The following is a 20,333-nucleotide window of genomic DNA, read 5'->3' as shown; positions in this document are numbered from 1 at the left end:
GAATATTCATCAACCTTAAAAAAAATTCATCCCTGAATGGAATGTTCTTGGTTTGCATTTCCAGCAGAATTGTATTGAGTTACTATTTTTTATGAATAAATTTCAGATTTCTAGCATCAGCAAACCTTTTCCTCATCAATTGCCATTTGTAAATCATCAAATCTACATCAGCCACCTCAGAACCAAACACATTGGAAGAGAGTTAAATAGGAAAGTCTGCAGATGTTGGGATTGTAGTGCAACTCACAATTTTTCTGGAGAAACTCAGCAGGTCATGCAGCATCTATAGGTAACCAACGTTTTTAGTGTGAGCCCTTCATCAAGGTATGAGCAAAAAGCAAGCCGGCCCATGAATAAAAAGGTGGAAGGAGGAGAGGATGGAAGAAGGGGCAGAGGGAGAAGCTCAGGCTAACAAGTAAGAGATCATAGGTGGATATGAGTGGGGGGGTGGAAGTAGAGAAAAAATCTGAGCGGTGATAGTGGAGGGGGTATTCTATTCTCTATTCTCTGAATAGAGAGGGAATGGGTGGGGAGATAGAGGAAAGGAGACAGAGGGATGGGGAAAGAAAGAGGTACTTTAATGAAAAAAGGATGTTAATGCGATCTGTTTGGAGAGTGCCAAGATGGAATACTGGAATGGAAGCAGGATATCCTCAATCCAGAAGAACTGCCCTATTTAACTCCTTGAGGAAAAAAACCCGAATCTGCTGTTCAGCTGGGACTTGAACATGGAATGAAAACCAAACAGACAATAGATTTTTTTTAAAAAAGCAGGAATATTCTCAGCACTTATACAAAATTCTCTACTTTTTTAATTCCATCCGATCCATCACTTCCCAGACATGGAAAGAACATGTTTCAAATAAAATTACTGTTCAGTCAGCTAGCAAATTTATCATCAATCAACTCACCCCCCACCTATCTTGAGAGAACTCCATGCCATTACCTCGTAGAAACACTCCCTATTGTCAGATGAAATGCTTATAAAAATCTAACAGCCTAAACCCTCACTGGCACCCACAACAGAGCATTAATCCATCTCTGTGTGTCATGCCACAAATACTAGAGTTGTCATCCTTCTGCTTGAAAGTTCAGATATGCCAATGGGACTGATTGCTAACAGAGAAAAACTTCCTTTCTTTTACTGCCATGCCATTCCATAACCAGTTGAGTCTTGAAATCAGCAAAGCCGCGAAAAGTGATATTCCTGGGTTTGAATTCTGCAGATCAGGGTCCAAAGTGGGGAGGAGGAGGAAGAGGAGAAAAGAGGGCCTGGATTGGAATATGGGCATTGAGAGAGAAATGGGATTGTGTGACAGGTTAAGAAGCTGTTGGGAAAAGATCAGTTAGCAACTCAATTTAGAGAACTCACACAAATCCGGTTAAGCACACCTGGCTGGTAGCGCATTAAAAAAAACCTGCTGCTTCAGATGAAACAGCACCACATCAACCAGCATCACTTACATGCAGACTTGCCTCTGGAACAGCATTTAATTTGTACGGGACACAGAAAACATGTCCATTAGAACCACAGAATCACAGCACTGAAACAGGCCTTCTTGCCCACCTAGTCTGTGCCAAACTATTGTTCATGTCGTCCCAGAGACCTGCACCCAGACCATATCCCTCCATTCCTCTTCCATCCATTTTTCTTAAAAGTCAAAATGGAACCTGGATTCACTCCTTTAGCTGGCCGCTTGTTCCTCGCTCTCACAACTCTGAACATGAAGAAGTTTCCCCTAATGTTCCCTTTAAATATTTCCTCTTTCACCCTTGACTCTAGTTTTTGCCTCACCTCACCTCAGTGAAAATAGCCTGCTTGCATTTATTGTATCCATACCTTTACCTAATCTCCCCACATTCTCCAATTCCTCCAGAGAATACAGTCCTAATCAATGAAACCTTTCCCTATAACTCAGTTCTTCAAGACCTGGTAATATCCTTGTAAATCTACTCTGCACTCTTTCAAACTAATTGACATCTTTCCTGTAATTAGGTGACCAAAACTGCACTCAAGACTCCAAATTTGGCCTCAACAATGTCTTATACAACTCTACCATAACATCCTAACTCACATGCTTAATGTAAAAAAAACACAATACTGGAGAAATTCAGATGGTCAAACAGTGTACCTTATGTAGCAAAAATAAAGATATATCACCAATGTTTCGAGCTACCTCATCCTGAACTTCCCATGCAGGTCCTTGTCAAAGGGCTCACGCAAGTTTATGGCCATTAGTGTAAGAGTGATTTGTGATCAAAAGCGCCATTATCAACTCGCTGGGCAGATGCACCATTAAAAGATCCAATTACTCTCTACTGTCATGAAAATACTGGTCTTCACATGTTGTGCTGAGAAAAAGAAATGGTTGATCGTCAGGTTACAAAAGTAACATCTAAAAAGTAAGACAACCTGATGTGCGATAACTGGACCTTAGCACTCTACAACAAAAAAAATCTTTCAAAATAGGGTGAATATTATTTTCAAAGCTTGGTAATCAATTTTATTGAAAGATTCTACAAGCAAAGAAATTCTTATGGAAGTTTGGGGAAAGGGTAGAAGAGCCACTGCAAGATACAAGATTGCTTGGTTGTTTCATAACATTCTAACTGCAGATAAGAATTAGCATCACCAAACTAATTCACAGGGGAATGTCAGTTCTTTCTATTATCATCTTCTCGACTCATGTTGAAAGCTCGTTGCACTGAAAGCCTCAAGCTGATAGTAATGAATGTTTCAGATGGTACTATAACCAAAATCATAGTATAAAACCTTAAAACTATGTGTGAAGGAATCTGCAATTAATGCTCTTTTTAGATCTGGGAAAAATATTAAAATACCATTTCAAAAGTGCAACTCCAAAAAGGAAAATTCCAGTAGCATGTAACAGGTCAGGCAGACTCTTCATCAGAATGGAAAATGTGAGTAAACAAGCATTTTAAGTTACTGAAAAGGAGATCAAGGAGGGAATGTCCGTTACAGAGTGCAGACCAAAGTAGTTCAAGTAACAAGTCTGTGTCTAGTTGCCAGAATTAAAGAAATAAAGAAACAAATTGAAGCTGAAATAAATATTCACGACAAAAATGGAAGTTGGTTGCCTCACATTGTAGGATTCAGTATGAAGTCTAAAGGGGTTGCAACTTGCCCAGAAGGAAGACCAGGTAGTGTTTGCTGATCTGACTCAGGGCATAACTGAAAAAGTGTAAAGGACAAAGACAGAGGTCAGAGTGGGAGTGAGACAGAGAAGAAGTCACCCAATCTAAAAGTAAAAGAATTCACCAACTTGAAGGAAGTAAAAGTAACTCCTTTATTCCAAAAGGAGAGGCAGCAGGAAATACAAGCCAGTTAACATCTGTCAAAAAGAAACCGCTGAAGTTATTTTCAAAGCTGTGATATTGAAACAACTATAAAAAAAAGTTACTAGGTCAACATGGGCTTGTGGAAGGGAAATAATGTTTGGCCATTTTATTTATCTTTTTTCAAAAAGTAATGAGCTTTTATCTTCAAAGGGGAATTTCAATATTCGATAAAGATGGGTGTATCATATGCAAATTTACAGAAGGCATCTGATAAGGTGCCACATCAAAGGTTACTGTGGAAAATAACAAGTGATTGTGCAGGAGGCAACATGACAGAAAATTGGTTGGCTAACATGACAAAGACTCAAGGTGAAAATGACTTTTTTTTGGTTGACGATTCAACAAATTATCTTTCATGAGAATTGTCACTGAAGCCTCAGCCTGACTTGTAACAATATACAAGGTATGGTTGCTAAATTTACTGATGAGACAAATATAGCTTGAAAACTAAGCTGAGGAGAGGACACTAGGATGCAGGTAAGAGATATGGTTAGGATGCGTGACTGGGCAAAAGTTTGGCAAATGGAGCATAATGGTTAAAAAAGGAAAATTGTTCATTTTGGCCAAAATTTTTTTTAGAAAGACAAATGGAGAGAGACTGCAGAGCACTGAAATGCTAAGGGATATGGGTACCCCAGTTGCACAATTCACACAAATCTTCTCTGTGGGTACAGAAAGTAATCAGAAACCTAACAGAATGTTATTGCATATTGCTGGTGAAATTGAATCGAAAAGTAGGTAGGTTACGCTTCAGTTATGCATGGCATGGTTGAAAGTGTATTCAGAGTAATGGATGCAGTAATATCTATTTATTTAAGAATGGACATTAATACTTGAGAAACAGCTCGAGATCGACAACTGGAATTGATGGGCTGCACAGTATGTAGGAGTTGCTATGTTATGCCTATTTCTGCTGAAGAGACATGACAATCGAACATGTAGGACCCCAAAGGGTCTTGACAGGGTTGACATGGAGATGGCATTTTCTTTTGTGAGAAAACATGGAGAACTGGCAATGATTGTTTAATAATAATGGATTGTCAATTTAGATGAGGTAAAATTTGTCTTCCAGGAGATTGTTGGTCTTTAGAACTCTCTTCCTCAAAGGGTGATGAATGCAGTCTTTGAATTTTGTGTAAGAAAGTGAGATGGATTCCAAATAAGCAAGGGGAAGAAAGGTCAAAATGGATGGTGGAGAATGTGGACTTGAATTTATATTCCAATAACTCATTAGCTTATTAAATAGTGAAGCAGCTGAAGGGCTAAATGACCTATTTCTAGCCCTAATTCACTGTTGATATGGATTGCTGCCTCATCTAGAAGGAATTTATACCCTTGGTGGTGGGGACAGAAGAGATAACTGACAGGTTTGGAGTCTTCTGTTACAACATGGGGAAGGGAGAATGGGAATAGCAGGATGAGACTGAAGAGTCCACCAGGGATTTCATTCAGTAAAAGTGACACAAATTAACTCAGCAACATTCCCTCTTGCCATTTCTCCCACTCTAGTGAAGAGTCATTGACCTGAAATATTGACTCCTCTTCTCTCCACAAATGCTGCTTGACCTGCTGATTGCTTTCTGGCATCACGCCCTTCGATCAGATTTCCTGAATCTGTACTTCTTTCCTCCATTTTCCAAAGCTCAGTTAGTCAAGTTATGACTCTATTATCAACAAGAAAGAGCATGAAATGAATGCAATATTACTCTTTGAAAAGATTAACATATTACTGTAAATTCTGTCACCTATGTAGAAGACTTTTAGAAGTTTTTCCTTTGGGTCACTATTGCAATGAGAAGGATAAGCAGAGGGAAAGGGAAAATTAGCATTTTTTAAAATATATTTCCTTCCTTCCTATTCATTCGGAAAGAGCGACACAAATGATAGGCACGACGAGTAAACAGGATAGGTGAAAAGCACTACCTGTCTTGGCACAAAAATATTTCCATGCACATGGACAGATATTCAGCTTGAAGTTGGTTACTTCACACCTACACAGAGATCTACTCATTTATCAGGATATAGGTCCAGAATCCTGCCAATGATACAAATGAACAACAGACAAGAGAAAAACTCCACGCCACTCAGAACACCAATTAATGAAGCACTTTGTTTAACAGAGAATGAGAATTATTTTAAGGAACAGAATCTCAGTAAGTTTGCAGGGAGGTTCAACAAGTAGTTAAGAAGGCAAGAAACATGCTGCTGTTTATGGCAAACAGGTTGGAGTTAAAAATAGGAAGGTATTGTGAGAGCGATATGCGCACTGATTAGAACCCCTTATCAAATAACAGGAATACTGTAACACAAATGGCAGTCCAAAGGAGACTCACCAGGCAAATCATAGGACAAGAGGGTTGTCTTATCAAAAGAGGCTTTGGTCCATATACCTTGGAGTTCTGAAGAACATATGGAAGTCTAAAAGAGCTTAATAGGATGAATGTTGAAATATTTTCACCAGTGGGAGAGTGACAAAGGGATGTAAGTTGCAAAGTAAGGGACTGGCCACTTAAAACTGAACTGGGCAGAAATGTCTTCTATTGGAGGGTAGTGAATATCTGGAATTCTCTTCTCCCAAAAGATGGTGGAAACAAAATCGTTACATATATTTCAGAAGGTGAAATATAAATAATTGAAAGATTGAGGAATTGAGGGTTATGGGGAACTACCAATGAAGAAGAATAGAGATCAAAATAGATTAACCAGGATCAAAATAAGTAGCAGGCTTTGGAAAATGGAGCTTTGGAAAATGGAGGAAAGAAGTACAGATTCAGGAAATCTGATCGAAGGGCGTGATGCCAGAAAGCAATCAGCAGGTCAAGCAGGCCTGAAGGGCCTGGTGGCAAACTCCTGCTCCCATTTAAAAATAGGCCCTTCAGCCCACCATGCTCATGCCACCTGTTGCATCCTTCTACAATAATCCTATTTGTGTGTATGCCTTGTTAACCCAAGTACATAAGAACATCAAGTAGGTTCAAAGATTTAGGTACAGATCAAAAATGTATGATCAAATGAACAAAAGGCTGTGTTGGCCAAAGTTTGCACAGTGGGACTGTCAAAGGAGAGAAGAGCTGTGTGTTGGAATAGGCAGATTATGCAGTGAAAGAGGCAGCCAGAGGAGGAGGCTGAGAATATTGCAATGATGTTACTTCATTATGACTGAGATGATTAAAGCTCAGGAAAATAAAGCTCATGAGTGTCTGTTCAATCAATGAGGCAAAGAACAAATTAATAGAAGGGAAATTTCAGTTTATTTCTGCATTAAAAGAGACATAGCTTTGAACTGTCCAATTAAAATTGCGTGGGAAGAATTTTTAAGAAATCATGGAGACATTCAAATGAAAATGACTGTCGCTGGTGAAAATTTAAGTGTCCACAGTGAATGGTGTTTCTGTACAAAAAAATATTGTACAGTATCAAAGCAGCAGTCACTATTAACTATTTCAAATTTAACAGCATGGTGCCGGATGATCTTGAGGTAGACTAGAGTAGAAATTGCACTGGGCCAAATAGGATATTCCCTCAAACCTTGATGAAGGCTCATGTAGAAATTGTAGGGGGCTTGGCAGATGTATTCAAAATGCCCTTAAACACAGGTGAGGTGCTGGAGGATTAAAGGTAGCTCATGTTGTCTCATGGTTTAAAAAAGGCTCCAAAGTAAACCAGAAAATTATAGGCTGGTGAGCCTGACATCAGTAGAGGGTAAATTATTGGAAGGAGTTCTAAGAGACAAGATATATAGGTATTTTGACAGCCATGGGCTGATTAAGGACAGTCAGCATGGCTTAATGCATGGAAGGTAGTTTTTAAACAAATCTTGTAGAGATTTTTGAGGAAGTTACCAAAAAGGTAGATGAAGGAAATGCTGTAGATGTTGTCTGCATGGACTTTAATAAGGCCTTTGACAAGGTCAAGACACTAGTTACGCATGGAGAGGTTGTAAACTGGATTTGAAATTGGCTGTGTGGGAGAAGACAAAGAGAGGTAGTGAATAGTTGCTTCTCAGACTGAAGGCCTGTGCCTCGTAATGTGCCTCAGGGATTGGTGCTGGAACCATTGTTGTTTGTTGTCTATAGCAATGATCTGGATGATAATGTGGTAAATTGGATCACCAAGTTTGCTGGTGACACAAAGATAAGAGGTGCAGTGGACAGTGAAAAGATTTGCAAAGCTTGTAGAGGGATTTTGACCAAGTGGGAGGATGGGCCAGGAAATGACAGATGGAGTTTAATGCAGACAAGAATGAGGGGTTGCATCTTGGAAGGGCAAACCAAGGTAGGACATATATAGTAAATGGTGGGGCACTGAGAAGTGTGGAGGAGCAAAGAGATCTAGAAACACCTGGAGGTGGTGTCGGAGGTGGACAGGATTATAAAGAAAGCTTTTGGCATCTTAGCCTTTATAAATCAAAGTACTGAGTATAGGAGTTGGGATGTTATGTTGAAGTTGTTTAAGTCGTTGGTGAGGCCAAATTTGGAATAATGTGTCCAATTCTGGTCGCATTACTACAGGAATGATATGAATAAGATTGCAAAGAAGATTTACTAGGATGTTGCCAGGTCTTCAGGAGTTGATTTACAGGGAAAGATGAAATAGGTTAGGTTTTTATTCTTTGGAGCAAAAAAAAAAGAATATGGGGAGATTTGATAGAGGTTTACAAGATTATGAGATGTATAAAGTGGATGTAAGTAGACTTTTTCCACTTAGACTGGGGGAGATAAGTATGAGAGCACATGGCTTAAAGGGGAAAGGTTTGGGGGAACTTATTCGCTCAGTGGTGGGAGTGTGGAACGAACTGCCATCTGATGTGGTGAATGCGGGCTCACTTAAGTTTTAAGAATAAATTGGATAGATACATGGATTGGAGAGATCTGGATGGTTATGGAATGGGAGTTCATTGGACTAGCACGATAATGGTTGGCACAGACTAGAAGGGCCAAATGGCCTGTTTTCTGTTGTTTTCTATGATGCATCCTACCACAATCCTTTGCACACCAGAGAGATGTTCTCCCTCCTTTCAACTACCTATTGGAAAGACTGGACCAGAATGTTTATGTAAGAGGCACGACAGTTATTAGTTAAGTGACAGAAATATTTCACAGCTGCATCATTAATTATGGAATATAAATTGTCAATAATTGCATTTCATTTTACATCTCATCCAGTAGAAAAATTAAGGCACTGTTTGTGAACATGATACTCCTTCACAACCAGTCTGAATTGCTGATGGACATTTCTGGAGGTCCAGCCAAGGATTTGTTAAATTCTGAGTGCCTGCAGGAGTGAGGTGAAGACAGACAAGAGCTTAAACCTGGACCGAATATCAAATTTACACAAAAGAGTTTAAGAGACAGGTTAACTGTGTAAAACATGGAAAGTACCAGGGTAAGTGAAAGAGGGAGAGAAGGAGGGACAAGATATGTTCTCCCTCTATCCACAATGAATAAATTTATTCTTTCTGAATGATTGGGGCCAGAATGCCCTTTTCATAAAGCATATGAAAACTATGCATATAGGATTGTCATCTAGCACCTGGGGTATGGGAGAGGCCTTATCAATTGTGCTTTGCCAAAAATTCTGAATTCCCTGTGAATTAAAGGACAGTGATTTGTTAATACATGAACTATCTATACAACACAAGAGGCAACTTGTCTAGTCATCAAATACTAAGTGCTGTAAAATTTATGTTTTTAAAAACTATAACTCAACCCCCAGTACAGAAAGTGAACAATTAAAGCGTTGAACCTCTTTCGTTCAGCTGATGAAATGCAGCTGGACTTTGAGAAAAACAACTTTCTTCCTTTTGAAGCTATCTCTGGCTAATCCCCAAATCCACACCAACCACCTCCACCCCAGCCTCAACACCCACCATTACCCCCACCATCATCAGCTAGCACATACAGCAACTTAGAGCAAAAAAAGTTGGAACTGAAGGCTGCCTCTTGAAATCGCTCCAGTAAATTCCAGCTCCAAGATGAACAAAGGTTTTATTGACATTAATTAGTCTGTACACACTGTACAATTTCTGCTCTGCTTCAATAATTAATTTTGGCTCACCTTATCAACTAATATTAGAGTTCAGCATTCTCAAATATTTATTGTGCCACTAAGAATGGAATTATCAGGAAAGTCCATGGCTTCAAAAGTTCCTCCAGACCACACATGAAATCATCAAGGTCCATCAAAATTAAATTGAATTTCACATTTTGTTTTGGAAAGGCTGAGACCTTCAATGGGAAAAATCAGTTCATTGAAAATGAAGAGAACATCAAACGCCACACATCAGTTGGGTTCATACTCCCAGTTGAAATGACGAATGAATAATTCACCAAGATGAATGTGTGATAAGCAGCAAATAGATTAAAGCAATATATTAATCTTTATGTAAAATACATTGATCTATTTACTTCCATAGTCAGATTTGGAGCTACTGAGATAAATAAGATATCCTTTGATAGTTCTAACTGCTCCTATTCAAGTTCAATTGATGTCTGCAATAATAAGTTCCGACACACAGGATGTGTATACAGAGAGAGGTGCACTGGTGACCAAAACTTAACATGTAGCACCTGCATAATTATCATGAGCAAACAGGGACATATTGTGCAATTAATCTCCTCATCCAAATCATTGTTGTTGACCATCCACAGCTGAGGTCCCTGGGCTGATTCCTGTGCCAAACCATAATTAAAAATCTCCCAACTCAAAAATGACTTCTTTATTCGTTTTCCCCATCTCCATCGTTTTTTTATTAAAATCCCAGTCACTTCCTCTCAAACCGTAAGTTCTAATTTCATCTGTTGTGCTTGATATCAAAAGTTTTCTTTCTCAAAGTCCAAATACATCACATCACTGACTATTCCTTGGCTTTTCTGCAGGTTACAAGCCATAAAAATTTGATTTCCCTTTCATAAATCCACGTTGACGCTGCCCAGTCCTGTTATTATTTTCTAAATGCCCTGTCAATATTTCCAGTCATAACATTCTAGCATTTTCTCTGTAAGGATGTTAGGCTATCTGGCATGTCATTCCCTGCTTTCTCTCTCCTTCCTTTCTTACAGAGGTATTTTTGCTCTTCAAATCTATGGGAAACTGTTCAAAATACTCATGCAGGATTACCATTGAACAAGGCCGATTATCTTGTGCTCGTAAACATCATTAATCCTAAAAAAAAACTGAGCAAGAGCTCCCCCTATTGCTCAATCTAATTTGAAATAATGAGTGCCTTGACTGGCCACACAAAGTAGATTTTTAAAAATAATTTAGAAGCTTTTGTTTTGCTGCTTCTAATGCAAATATTCAAAAATAGTCTTTAATTATTTACATGCAAATAAGTCATTTGTTGTTACTGTGACTGAATTATTATATAAATAAATATTCTTCACTCATTGAAATATTGAACATGATAATAAATTATTTTTAAAAATTTTTAAATGTTAATTTTTTAACTTTAGATATACATCACGGTAACAGGCCATTTTGGCCCATGAGTCTGTGCCACCCAATTTACACCTAATTAACCTACACCCCCGGTACATTTTTGAATGGTGGGAGGAAACGGAGCCCCCGGAGAAAACCCACGCCAACACGGGAGAACGTACAAACTTCTTACAGACAGCGGGGGATTCAAACCCCGGTCCCGATCTCTACACCAACCATACTGTCACTGCAAGAAGGTTGCATTTGTTGCTTAACAGATTGAAGTTAAACCCTTCAATATTGAAACCGAAGTTATCAATTTTAAAACATGGAAGAAGTTCAAATAAATTGATAGCTTGCAGAATGCATATGGAGAAAAAATAAAATAAAAAATCCTAAGTGCTGTAACACGAAATGCTTCATCTTGTATTAACATTGACTTCCTGCGGTTTGGGCTGCTTCCTTATGAACTGTTTTAATAGAAAATTTGATACTTAATTTTATACTATTAATTTACACTTTAAATTGATTTACTTTGTGTTTTATTTCTCAATCTCTGAGTGTCATTGTGCACTTCCGTGTTGGGGCACGCTTATGCAAAACTTGTATTCCTCGAAGTGCAGCCACAAAATGGACTGAGAAGTTAAAACCACCAGACTACAAAATCCTGTCCAACACGAGTAAAGCTAAAAAGAGAAAGCATGGGATTAAATCATAGGTGGCAAATGTGATCAGGGAGTCTCAAAAACTGTGGCCCTGCTGTTTGACAGGAATTCTGGAAACCGACTGAAGATTTTCAAATTAAAATGTAAAATTCTGAAGGAAATATGAAGAGGTGTGTGTTTAGGGGCCCCAAGGCACACATTTTTGCCCAAAATAGCCAAAGCAAATAAAATATTATGATTTATTTTCAGATGTGTTTATTTTGTCACCATGAGGGTGAATCCGAGATCTATTTCTCCACAAAGAAGCGTAATGCAAGAGAATGGGGTATTTTGCCACCTGTGGAGTGCCAAGAATGCTTGCCCCTGCCCATGAGACAAGTATAACTACAAGCCTCATTGATCCACAAAACCACTGCAGAAAACATCTGGAGGACGCCCTGGGAAGAGGCTTCAGTCTTCACATGGGTCAAAGCATATCACAGACGCCTGGGATGAATAAACTAACCAGCCACAAAACTTAAGTCATTTTTCAATCAGCCAAAGAAATTAATTCTATATTTAAAACACTGCTTCTGACATAATTTTAAAAATTTTATGTTGAAAAAGTTAGAACACAAGGAAATATAAAACATAAACTAGTCTTGGCATCTTTATAAAATACAAGTTATTACATCACTGGAAATATCTAAACTTTTCATTTAAAAAAATAAATAAGTTATTTTGAAAACTAACGTCTCAGCTGAAAAGTTTTAACATTAACAAACTTTTACCGAGCCTCTCACAGCTCTTTAATCACAAAAAAGTACCAAAAGGAAAATACACCCCTGTGCATTCAAAGACCTGGTGCAGGAAAGTTGGGTGGCTTTATAACCTGGGCAGTTAAGTAAAGTTCCTGCTCCTTGCCTGAACACGAATCTGCTGGTTCATTGCAAACTCTTAACAATAGCTTCCAGACTTCTGAGTTCACACTCATCCAGGCAGCCAGAGGGTGCAGCCAGTTGTGTAAGGTCAGTGAATGCTCACGGTCTCATCATCACACCACACAAACTCCAGGACCCCATGCCCCCACCCGACTCCTTTCCCCTTCCCTTTGCCAGACAGCCCAGTTACTGAAAATGGTTCAAGGTATGTGATGACATAACAGAACAGTTAACAGGGTACCAGAAAGTCACAGTGACAGCTTGATACACCCGTGCAAATGCAATTCCGTACTTTTTTCAACTGTAGCTTGCTAAACAGGAAACTTCAAGGAATTTGAACTAAATATAGTTGACAGCTGGGCCTGTACAATTTGTATCAACATATGGTGCAGCAGTCTGACAATAAACAGCACTAACAATTGAAATAACACTTTCTTGCATCCACTTGGAAAGACCAATTCCAGGGAACCATATTTGCAGTGCATGCATTGAACACAGAACTGTCGACTGTATGTGAATTCTAGGTGGTATCAACATTTACTGAAACACATTTACATGGGAGTTAAGATTCCCATATTTACCCTGGACACCTCAATATGATGCTGGAGAAGGGTGCCCTGCACAAGCGTGCCTACCTGATCCACCCGCATGGCCAAATGAAAAACAGCAAGCATAATGTTCAGCAAAAGGCAGCAGCAGGGGAGATAAATGCCATAAACAATACAACAAAATAAGTGAAAAACAGTAACTGATAAAATGTTTCATCTTCTTCCTGCTCTGAAGGATGTTAAGGACCATTTACTAGAGCCATTTCATCAGGTGACATTGTTTAAGCCAGCCAATCTCAAACTTTTTTTAATGGACTCAGCTTAAAGTTTATGCGTCCCTTCCCTGTGAAACAGGCAAGTTTAGTTGGTTTCTTTCATATATCTCTCCTACCGACTACATAAAAAATATTTTATAATTTCAGTCTGTGCCCCCATTTAAGGTGCTGTGGCTCCCAGGTGGGGTCATTGAGAATGGCTGGTTTAAGCACTTGGAGTCCAGGTTTTTAACTCTAGGCACACTCGTTTTACTTGTGATTGTCAAATGTGGGGACAAAGTGCCTCTTTTCTCCTGTGTTTTCCCCCCACCCCCCCACCAATCGCCTTAAATTTATTTTATTTTTCATTTTAGGGATACAGCAAGAAAACAGGCCCTTCTGGCCCACAAGCCCACACTGCCCAACTACACCTATGTTCCAAATTGGGTGCCTCTTACATCTCTTCCTTGCTTAGTTGTGGATTCTTTGGTTTTTGACCTATATTGATATCTCCTCTCTGTCTAATTTCTCTGGGCTATTTTCTTGATAGCTTTCCCTTGACTAACTTTAAAATTACTTTCAAGTCCAAGCGCAGCACAAAGGGCTTTTGGTGCATATGGTCTCACCTCCACCTCATTACAATGATTTTTTTCAGTCATTAACTGCACCAAATCAGAGACCCGTTTCATTACTGCCAATATAATTACATATTTTTAAAAAAACACAAAAGATTAGCATTAGTAATCACTTCGAAGGCACCATTTGGCCAGTTACAGCTCAGATAGGTGTATTTATACCTTGGGTCACTTGGATGAGTCAAAACCACTTCAAATAACTCTAGTATGACATTCCCTTGCAGTGTGATGGCAACTCTGCAGTGTGAGATGCGCTACTTTTCAAATTAAACAGTAAAACTGGTACTCTGGCGGATTTAAAAGCAAATCAATAAAGACCACTCTCAATTGCTAGCCCTCAACCAACCCCTCCAGAATGAATTATTTGCAAATTATCACATTTCCCTGATTTTCAAGTTGGCAATCCTGTTTGCTACATTAAAATAATGAAAATGAGAAATATTCATTGGCTGAGACATTGTGCAAAGTCCATTCTCCAAAATTGTTCAGATAAGTGCTGAGTTAAGACTACTATTCTCAACAGCAACTAGGTTAACAATTTCATGCACAGAGCCTGCAACTACCTTGGACACAAAACTGAAACTTGCATTTAAACAGCAGCTCTGATGGGATAAAACACACCTATGTTCTTCACAGGAGAGAAATAAAATAGAGGATGCCAAGGTTAATTGACAAACATTTGATTAAAGATGCAGTTTGTTTTTGAATTTCTTAAAAGATAGATGGACCCTGGGGATAGTTGAGGCCTGGTGAGAGATGATTGGGATTTCAAAGGTTCAGAGCCAACCAGTTTACAGCATAAGCCCCTGAAGTGATCATTTGAAGATGCCTGAGGGTTTCAGATGAGAAAAGAATTGCGAGATGGGGAAAAAGGATGCTCAAATACTGTGGAACATCAGGATGAGATCTGAATTTTAATGCTCCAACTGTGGACAATCAAAATAATGGTGTCTTAGCCTTAATACAAACTGTTCCTGCAATGGCTCCTGCCCTGGAACTCTCTGTGGAAAAAAAAACAGGGTAAGGTAGTTGAAAGGCCCAGGCCCAAAACATCGGTTATCTTTGCCACATACTCTTTGCTACATAAGGAACGCTGCTCAGTATATCCAGTAATTGTGTGTATTGAACAAAATAGTTGAAAGTCGCTTTTGCAGTTGGAGTTGATTTGAAGCCCAGAGAGTGCTTCCTGACTCGAGAATAAATCTCCAGATTACACCTCTTGCACCACATCTGTGTGCCAGCAAACAGGAATTTCTAATCTGTCAACATTTCTCCCACAAAATTCAGATTGGTTTACTTTGCATGTGAACCTTTTCATTTTAAACAGACACTATTCAAAATATCTAAACTAATCCAAGAAGCAAAAAATTGAAAATATTGACACAAACAAATGAATTGATGGAAATCATTCGACAGTAAGGGTGAGATGTTTATGTATCATCAGCTGTTTGTCATACTCCACTCCTGACATTCATTTCTATTAACTACAAGCAATGATGATGTATTCCAACTTCACAGCAGCCCACAATACTACTTTCCCAGTGTTTGTTTGTGATGGAATCTCTAGATGAGACCGAATCAGCAGTTGGTGACCTATTGACTGCCGAAGCTGTATTTCTAAATTGCACCAATGAATTTGGTCAAAATAATTTTATTCTCAATAGATTTAGGGATGAGATGGAGGCAATAGAATAAGGGATGAACAGAAGGGGAGGACCTTATTTGGAATTGCACAGGCAAGCCAAGGGGAATGAGAGCTCAGCAAAGCCACAATCTATCACCTCACTGCAAAGGTACAAGCTCCAGCAGCCCCACGTTCTTTACATACAATTAGTTAAGGTTATGCCTTTTCGAGATGATTAATGCAGATTTTCCTGCCTTCGATACTTGCAAAAACAAGTTCATGCAAGTGAAAAATGGGAGACTATGTTTATGGTCATTGGGACCCCTTTTTGAAGCTTGCTCACATGCCAAAACTGCTAGATCATTGGTGACGAGTGATTTAGGGAACATGAAATCTTCTTAATTTGCTACTTGAAAAACTTTCTTGAAATGCAGACATTTTTTTTTAAAAAAAAGGAATTAATTCCAGGTCAGATTAAACATTTTTTGCATTTCTGATTATCTGAGATAATGGTGAAACATTATAATTGATTGCAAATTTCCTTCTAATACCTTCAACAAAAGTATATTTTCAAAATGTTTCTTGGGCATGGATATCTAACATTTCATTTTAAGCTTGGATATAGTATTTATGAGAAATTCTTACCATTTGATTAAGCAGTGGTTCCCAACCTTTTTCTTCCAACTCGCATACCAGTTTAACTATTTCCTATGCCATAGGTGCTTTGTGATTAGTAAAGGATTGCTTAAAGTGGTAGGTGGGTGGAAAGAAATAAATTTGAAAGGCACTGTTTTAATCGTGCCTAATTGACTTGTTATGTGCACGGTTTCATAACTCCAAAGGAAATGGGCCAATGACAATTTTTCTCAAACAAAGTATTTTGGTAACAATTGGGTCTAGACCAGTGGTTTTCAACCTTCCCTTCCCACTCACATACCACCTTAAGCAATCCCTTACTAATCACAGAGCACTAATGACATAGAGAATACTTAAAGTGGTATGTGAATTGGAAGAAAAAGGTTGGGAACCACTGCTTACTACCATTGGAATAAAATTAACACTAGAAAAGACAGGTTTCTATCTCATATAGCATCATTTGTTTATTACAATATCTGAGGCACTTTACAAATTTTGAAGTATTTCATTGAAGATAATGTTGCATTGTAGGAAATAAAGGCAGCCAAACTGCGGACCGTAAAATAATAATGGTCAATGTAAAGTTCTAATGGCCACAATCTATTTCGCGTCAATCTATGTGGTATTTCTAGACTCTGACATACATTCCCCACACCAGTCTGACAACCCCATTCCCCCACTATTCTCATGGTGCTGCAAGATTTTGCTTGGTACTCTTGGGGAAAAAATCAAAGTCAGGAAAACAATGAGAACAGAGACTCTGATCAGGGAAACAGGATGAAGTCAGAAATCAAAGGTGTCCTTATTATTTTTTTCTTAGATCCATGCAATTTTGTGACCATGAGAAGCACAAACTCTTGCAAAGTGCTCTTCTCATTGAACATGGGAAAAATGTAACACATATACTTAAGCTAAATGAGCTGCAAGAGAAAAAAATTTCTGATAATTTTTGGGGTCAATATCTCCAGCAGAATTGATATTTTACATGGAATGATGAACAATTAAATACAGCAGTAATTTCATGAGACGGATTTCATTTCTATCAAAAAAAAAACATTCTTAAAAGATAAAAACCTAAGCTAGGCTTATCCTTGACAAACCAGAAGGAATGTCTAATTGAGTAAAGCACTGCATTATAAGTAACTTGGTACATTAAAAAAGCAAATATTAATTCTGTAGGGGTCTGCATTTCAATTACAACCCTTTCAATAAGCCTTCTGCCACTCTCATACAATTGAACATTGACCATTTTTGGTAAAAACAAATTATATATACATATCTGTTCAAGATTTGTTGCAAAAGCAGTATTTTTCAAAACACTATATGCATTAACACTGTGATTCTGTGAACCAAGCCATGAAAGACCCCAACAATGAAGACGCTGTTTACATCCGGTACCGCACGGATGGCAGTCTCTTCAATCTGAGGCGCCTGCAAGCTCACACCAAGACACAAGAGAAACTTGTCCGTGAACTACTCTTTGCAGATGATGCCGCTTTAGTTGCCCATTCAGAGCCAGCTCTTCAGCGCTTGACGTCCTGCTTTGCGGAAACTGCCAAAATGTTTGGCCTGGAAGTCAGCCTGAAGAAAACTGAGGTCCTCCATCAGCCAGCTCCCCACCATGACTACCAGCCCCCCCACATCTCCATCGGGCACACAAAACTCAAAACGGTCAACCAGTTTACCTATCTCGGCTGCACCATTTCATCAGATGCAAGGATCGACAATGAGATAGACAACAGACTCGCCAAGGCAAATAGCGCCTTTGGAAGACTACACAAAAGAGTCTGGAAAAACAACCAACTGAAAAACCTCACAAAGATAAGCGTATACAGAGCCGTTGTCATACCCACACTCCTGTTCGGCTCCGAATCATGGGTCCTCTACCGGCACCACCTACGGCTCCTAGAACGCTTCCACCAGCGTTGTCTCCGCTCCATCCTCAACATCCATTGGAGCGCTCACACCCCTAACGTCGAGGTACTCGAGATGGCAGAGGTCGACAGCATCGAGTCCACGCTGCTGAAGATCCAGCTGCGCTGGATGGGTCACGTCTCCAGAATGGAGGACCATCGCCTTCCCAAGATCGTATTATATGGCGAGCTCTCCACTGGCCACCGTGACAGAGGTGCACCAAAGAAAAGGTACAAGGACTGCCTAAAGAAATCTCTTGGTGCCTGCCACATTGACCACCGCCAGTGGGCTGATAACGCCTCAAACCGTGCATCTTGGCGCCTCACAGTTTGGCGGGCAGCAGCCTCCTTTGAAGAAGACCGCAGAGCCCACCTCACTGACAAAAGGCAAAGGAGGAAAAACCCAACACCCAACCCCAACCAACCAATTTTCCCTTGCAACCGCTGCAATCGTGTCTGCCTGTCCCGCATCGGACTGGTCAGCCACAAACGAGCCTGCAGCTGACGTGGACTTTTTACCCCCTCCATAAATCTTCGTCCGCGAAGCCAAGCCAAAGAAAATATGCATTAACAACAGATGTGCTATTGACATAAACAGTGACAGTTGTGTCTGCAACAAGACAAAGTTTTTGGCTGAACCCCTTTGATATATATGTGCTGTCGAGACTTCTAAAATGTTTACATAGTTCTCATGGAACATAACTGCACTCTTAAGACACAAAAATGGATCAAGGTTTTAAAGCTACAAAATCCATTCTTGTATTTTGTCTTACAAAGGAATCTTACAAAGAAACCTTGATTGAGATTGTGAATTAAGTACAAGTTATCAGAGTCTAAGTTATCATGAAATCGTTTGGAAATAAGTTCTTAAGTCTGCCAATAACATTAAATGTGGAAATCAAGACAAGACTGTCTCATCTGCCCTGTTCCATTACTGAGAGATTCAAAACACAAACACAAAGGACATGAAGTTATCCTTTACTTAATTAAGAGCAAGTTAGGCTGGAACATTTGACTGAAATCAACTTATTTGATTTAAATTGAATTATGAACAGTGCACTAAGTCTTAATTAGAAGGTGTGAATTTTTAAGAGAGAAATCTATTCAATTAAAAGCTATACTAAATGTTTAGATTTCATCTTAATCTTTGCTTCTTACCTCTCTCAATCCCGTCTTTTTTTTCATCTTTGATTAGTTTCTGTTCATGATTTTGTAATGAACTTTATACTTGCTACTTCAGAACCTGTGGGGCCCAATCAGCTTTTATTCCATTTGACTAGTTGAAGAGTCGCAATGTTTTTTTCCTCTCTCTCTCTCTCCTGCTCTCACGCATCACTGAAGTCACTATGCTTGAAAGGATCTCCATGAAGCAAAAGCTCTCATTCAAAAGCAATGAGAGCCAAACATGGTTCCACCACCATTTACCACAAATATCAGGTGATTCTTTGGAACATGCATTTGGTCACTTCTATTTTTGGACCAAGTGATAAAAGTACTGTTGCACATGGAATATTAACCAGAGAAACAAAGGAGAACATTCAACATGTCAAAAAAGGGCATCTATCCAAATAAAATAAACTAGAATTGAGAAATAAATATAGTTTAAGGCTTACAGAGCTTTTTCCCTGGAACAAAGCCAAACACCTAAAGAAATGAAAAGCAAGAATGTTAATTTACAGTTTGCCAATTTGCAGCAGTTTAGTTTATCTTTCAGGTCTCAAATATTTGAGAATTTCTCAACATAGATTTTTTTAATGCTCAGGTAAAAATGAAATGGTTCAAATTATTGCTGTAACTTTTATTAAATTGCTTTGCCTCCATAGTTTTGGCATCCACTCCCATATTCAACTTTGGCAAATTTATTGAAATGGCAACTCAAAACATTTTTGAGAGGGGAATTTATCTTTGGTTACTGATGCTAAATTAATGCAAGAGTGCAGCATAGCAGTTCACGCAATGCTGTCACAGTGCAAGTGACCCAAGTTCAGATCCTGTGCTCTCTGTAAGGAGTTCTTACATTCTGCTTGGGATTCCTCCAGGTGCTCTGGTTTCCTCCAAAAGGAAGGAGGAACCCACCTTCCAAAAACACACGGGGGTTGTAAGTGAATTGGGTGTAATTGGGTGGCATGGGCTTGTGGGGCAGAAAGGCCTGTTACTGTACTGTATGTCTAAATTTAAAATTTTAATTGAATAAAGTATTGCCCCTTCAACTTGTGTCACTTTTGATTCGAGTGACCATCACCTTCTCTCTTAATATCATTGTGAGCTCTTTTGGCAAGGAGAACTGTTTTTTTTCCTTCCTATTCTAGCTCCTTCATACCACTGACCTTTATCAGTTCCCTGCTTAATGTCTTGTGTT

At 39.0% G+C, this 20,333-nt stretch overlaps 1 protein-coding gene across 11 annotated transcripts in view; it reads right to left on the bottom strand.

Moving 5' to 3' along the window:
- LOC138750166 (tensin-3-like) overlaps positions 1 to 20,333 on the bottom strand; it is a 480,425-nt gene that overhangs the window by 261,351 nt on the left and 198,741 nt on the right. For 2 of the 11 annotated variants that reach the window (XM_069912344.1, XM_069912347.1), the window contains one exon: positions 19,588 to 19,618. The exons of 8 other annotated variants lie outside the window; for them this stretch is intronic. In XM_069912344.1, coding sequence (XP_069768445.1) covers positions 19,588 to 19,618 — 31 coding nt within the window. Of the gene's footprint in view, positions 1 to 4,884; positions 4,909 to 19,587; positions 19,619 to 20,333 lie in introns of those variants that run through there. One more of the 11 variants, XM_069912342.1, reaches the window with a different exon arrangement.

This window comes from Narcine bancroftii, chromosome 1, assembly GCF_036971445.1.
Source record: "Narcine bancroftii isolate sNarBan1 chromosome 1, sNarBan1.hap1, whole genome shotgun sequence".
Taxonomy (NCBI): Eukaryota; Metazoa; Chordata; class Chondrichthyes; order Torpediniformes; family Narcinidae; genus Narcine; species Narcine bancroftii.
Note: the sequence above shows the minus strand (reverse complement) of the source record. Positions and strands in the feature narration are given on the sequence as shown.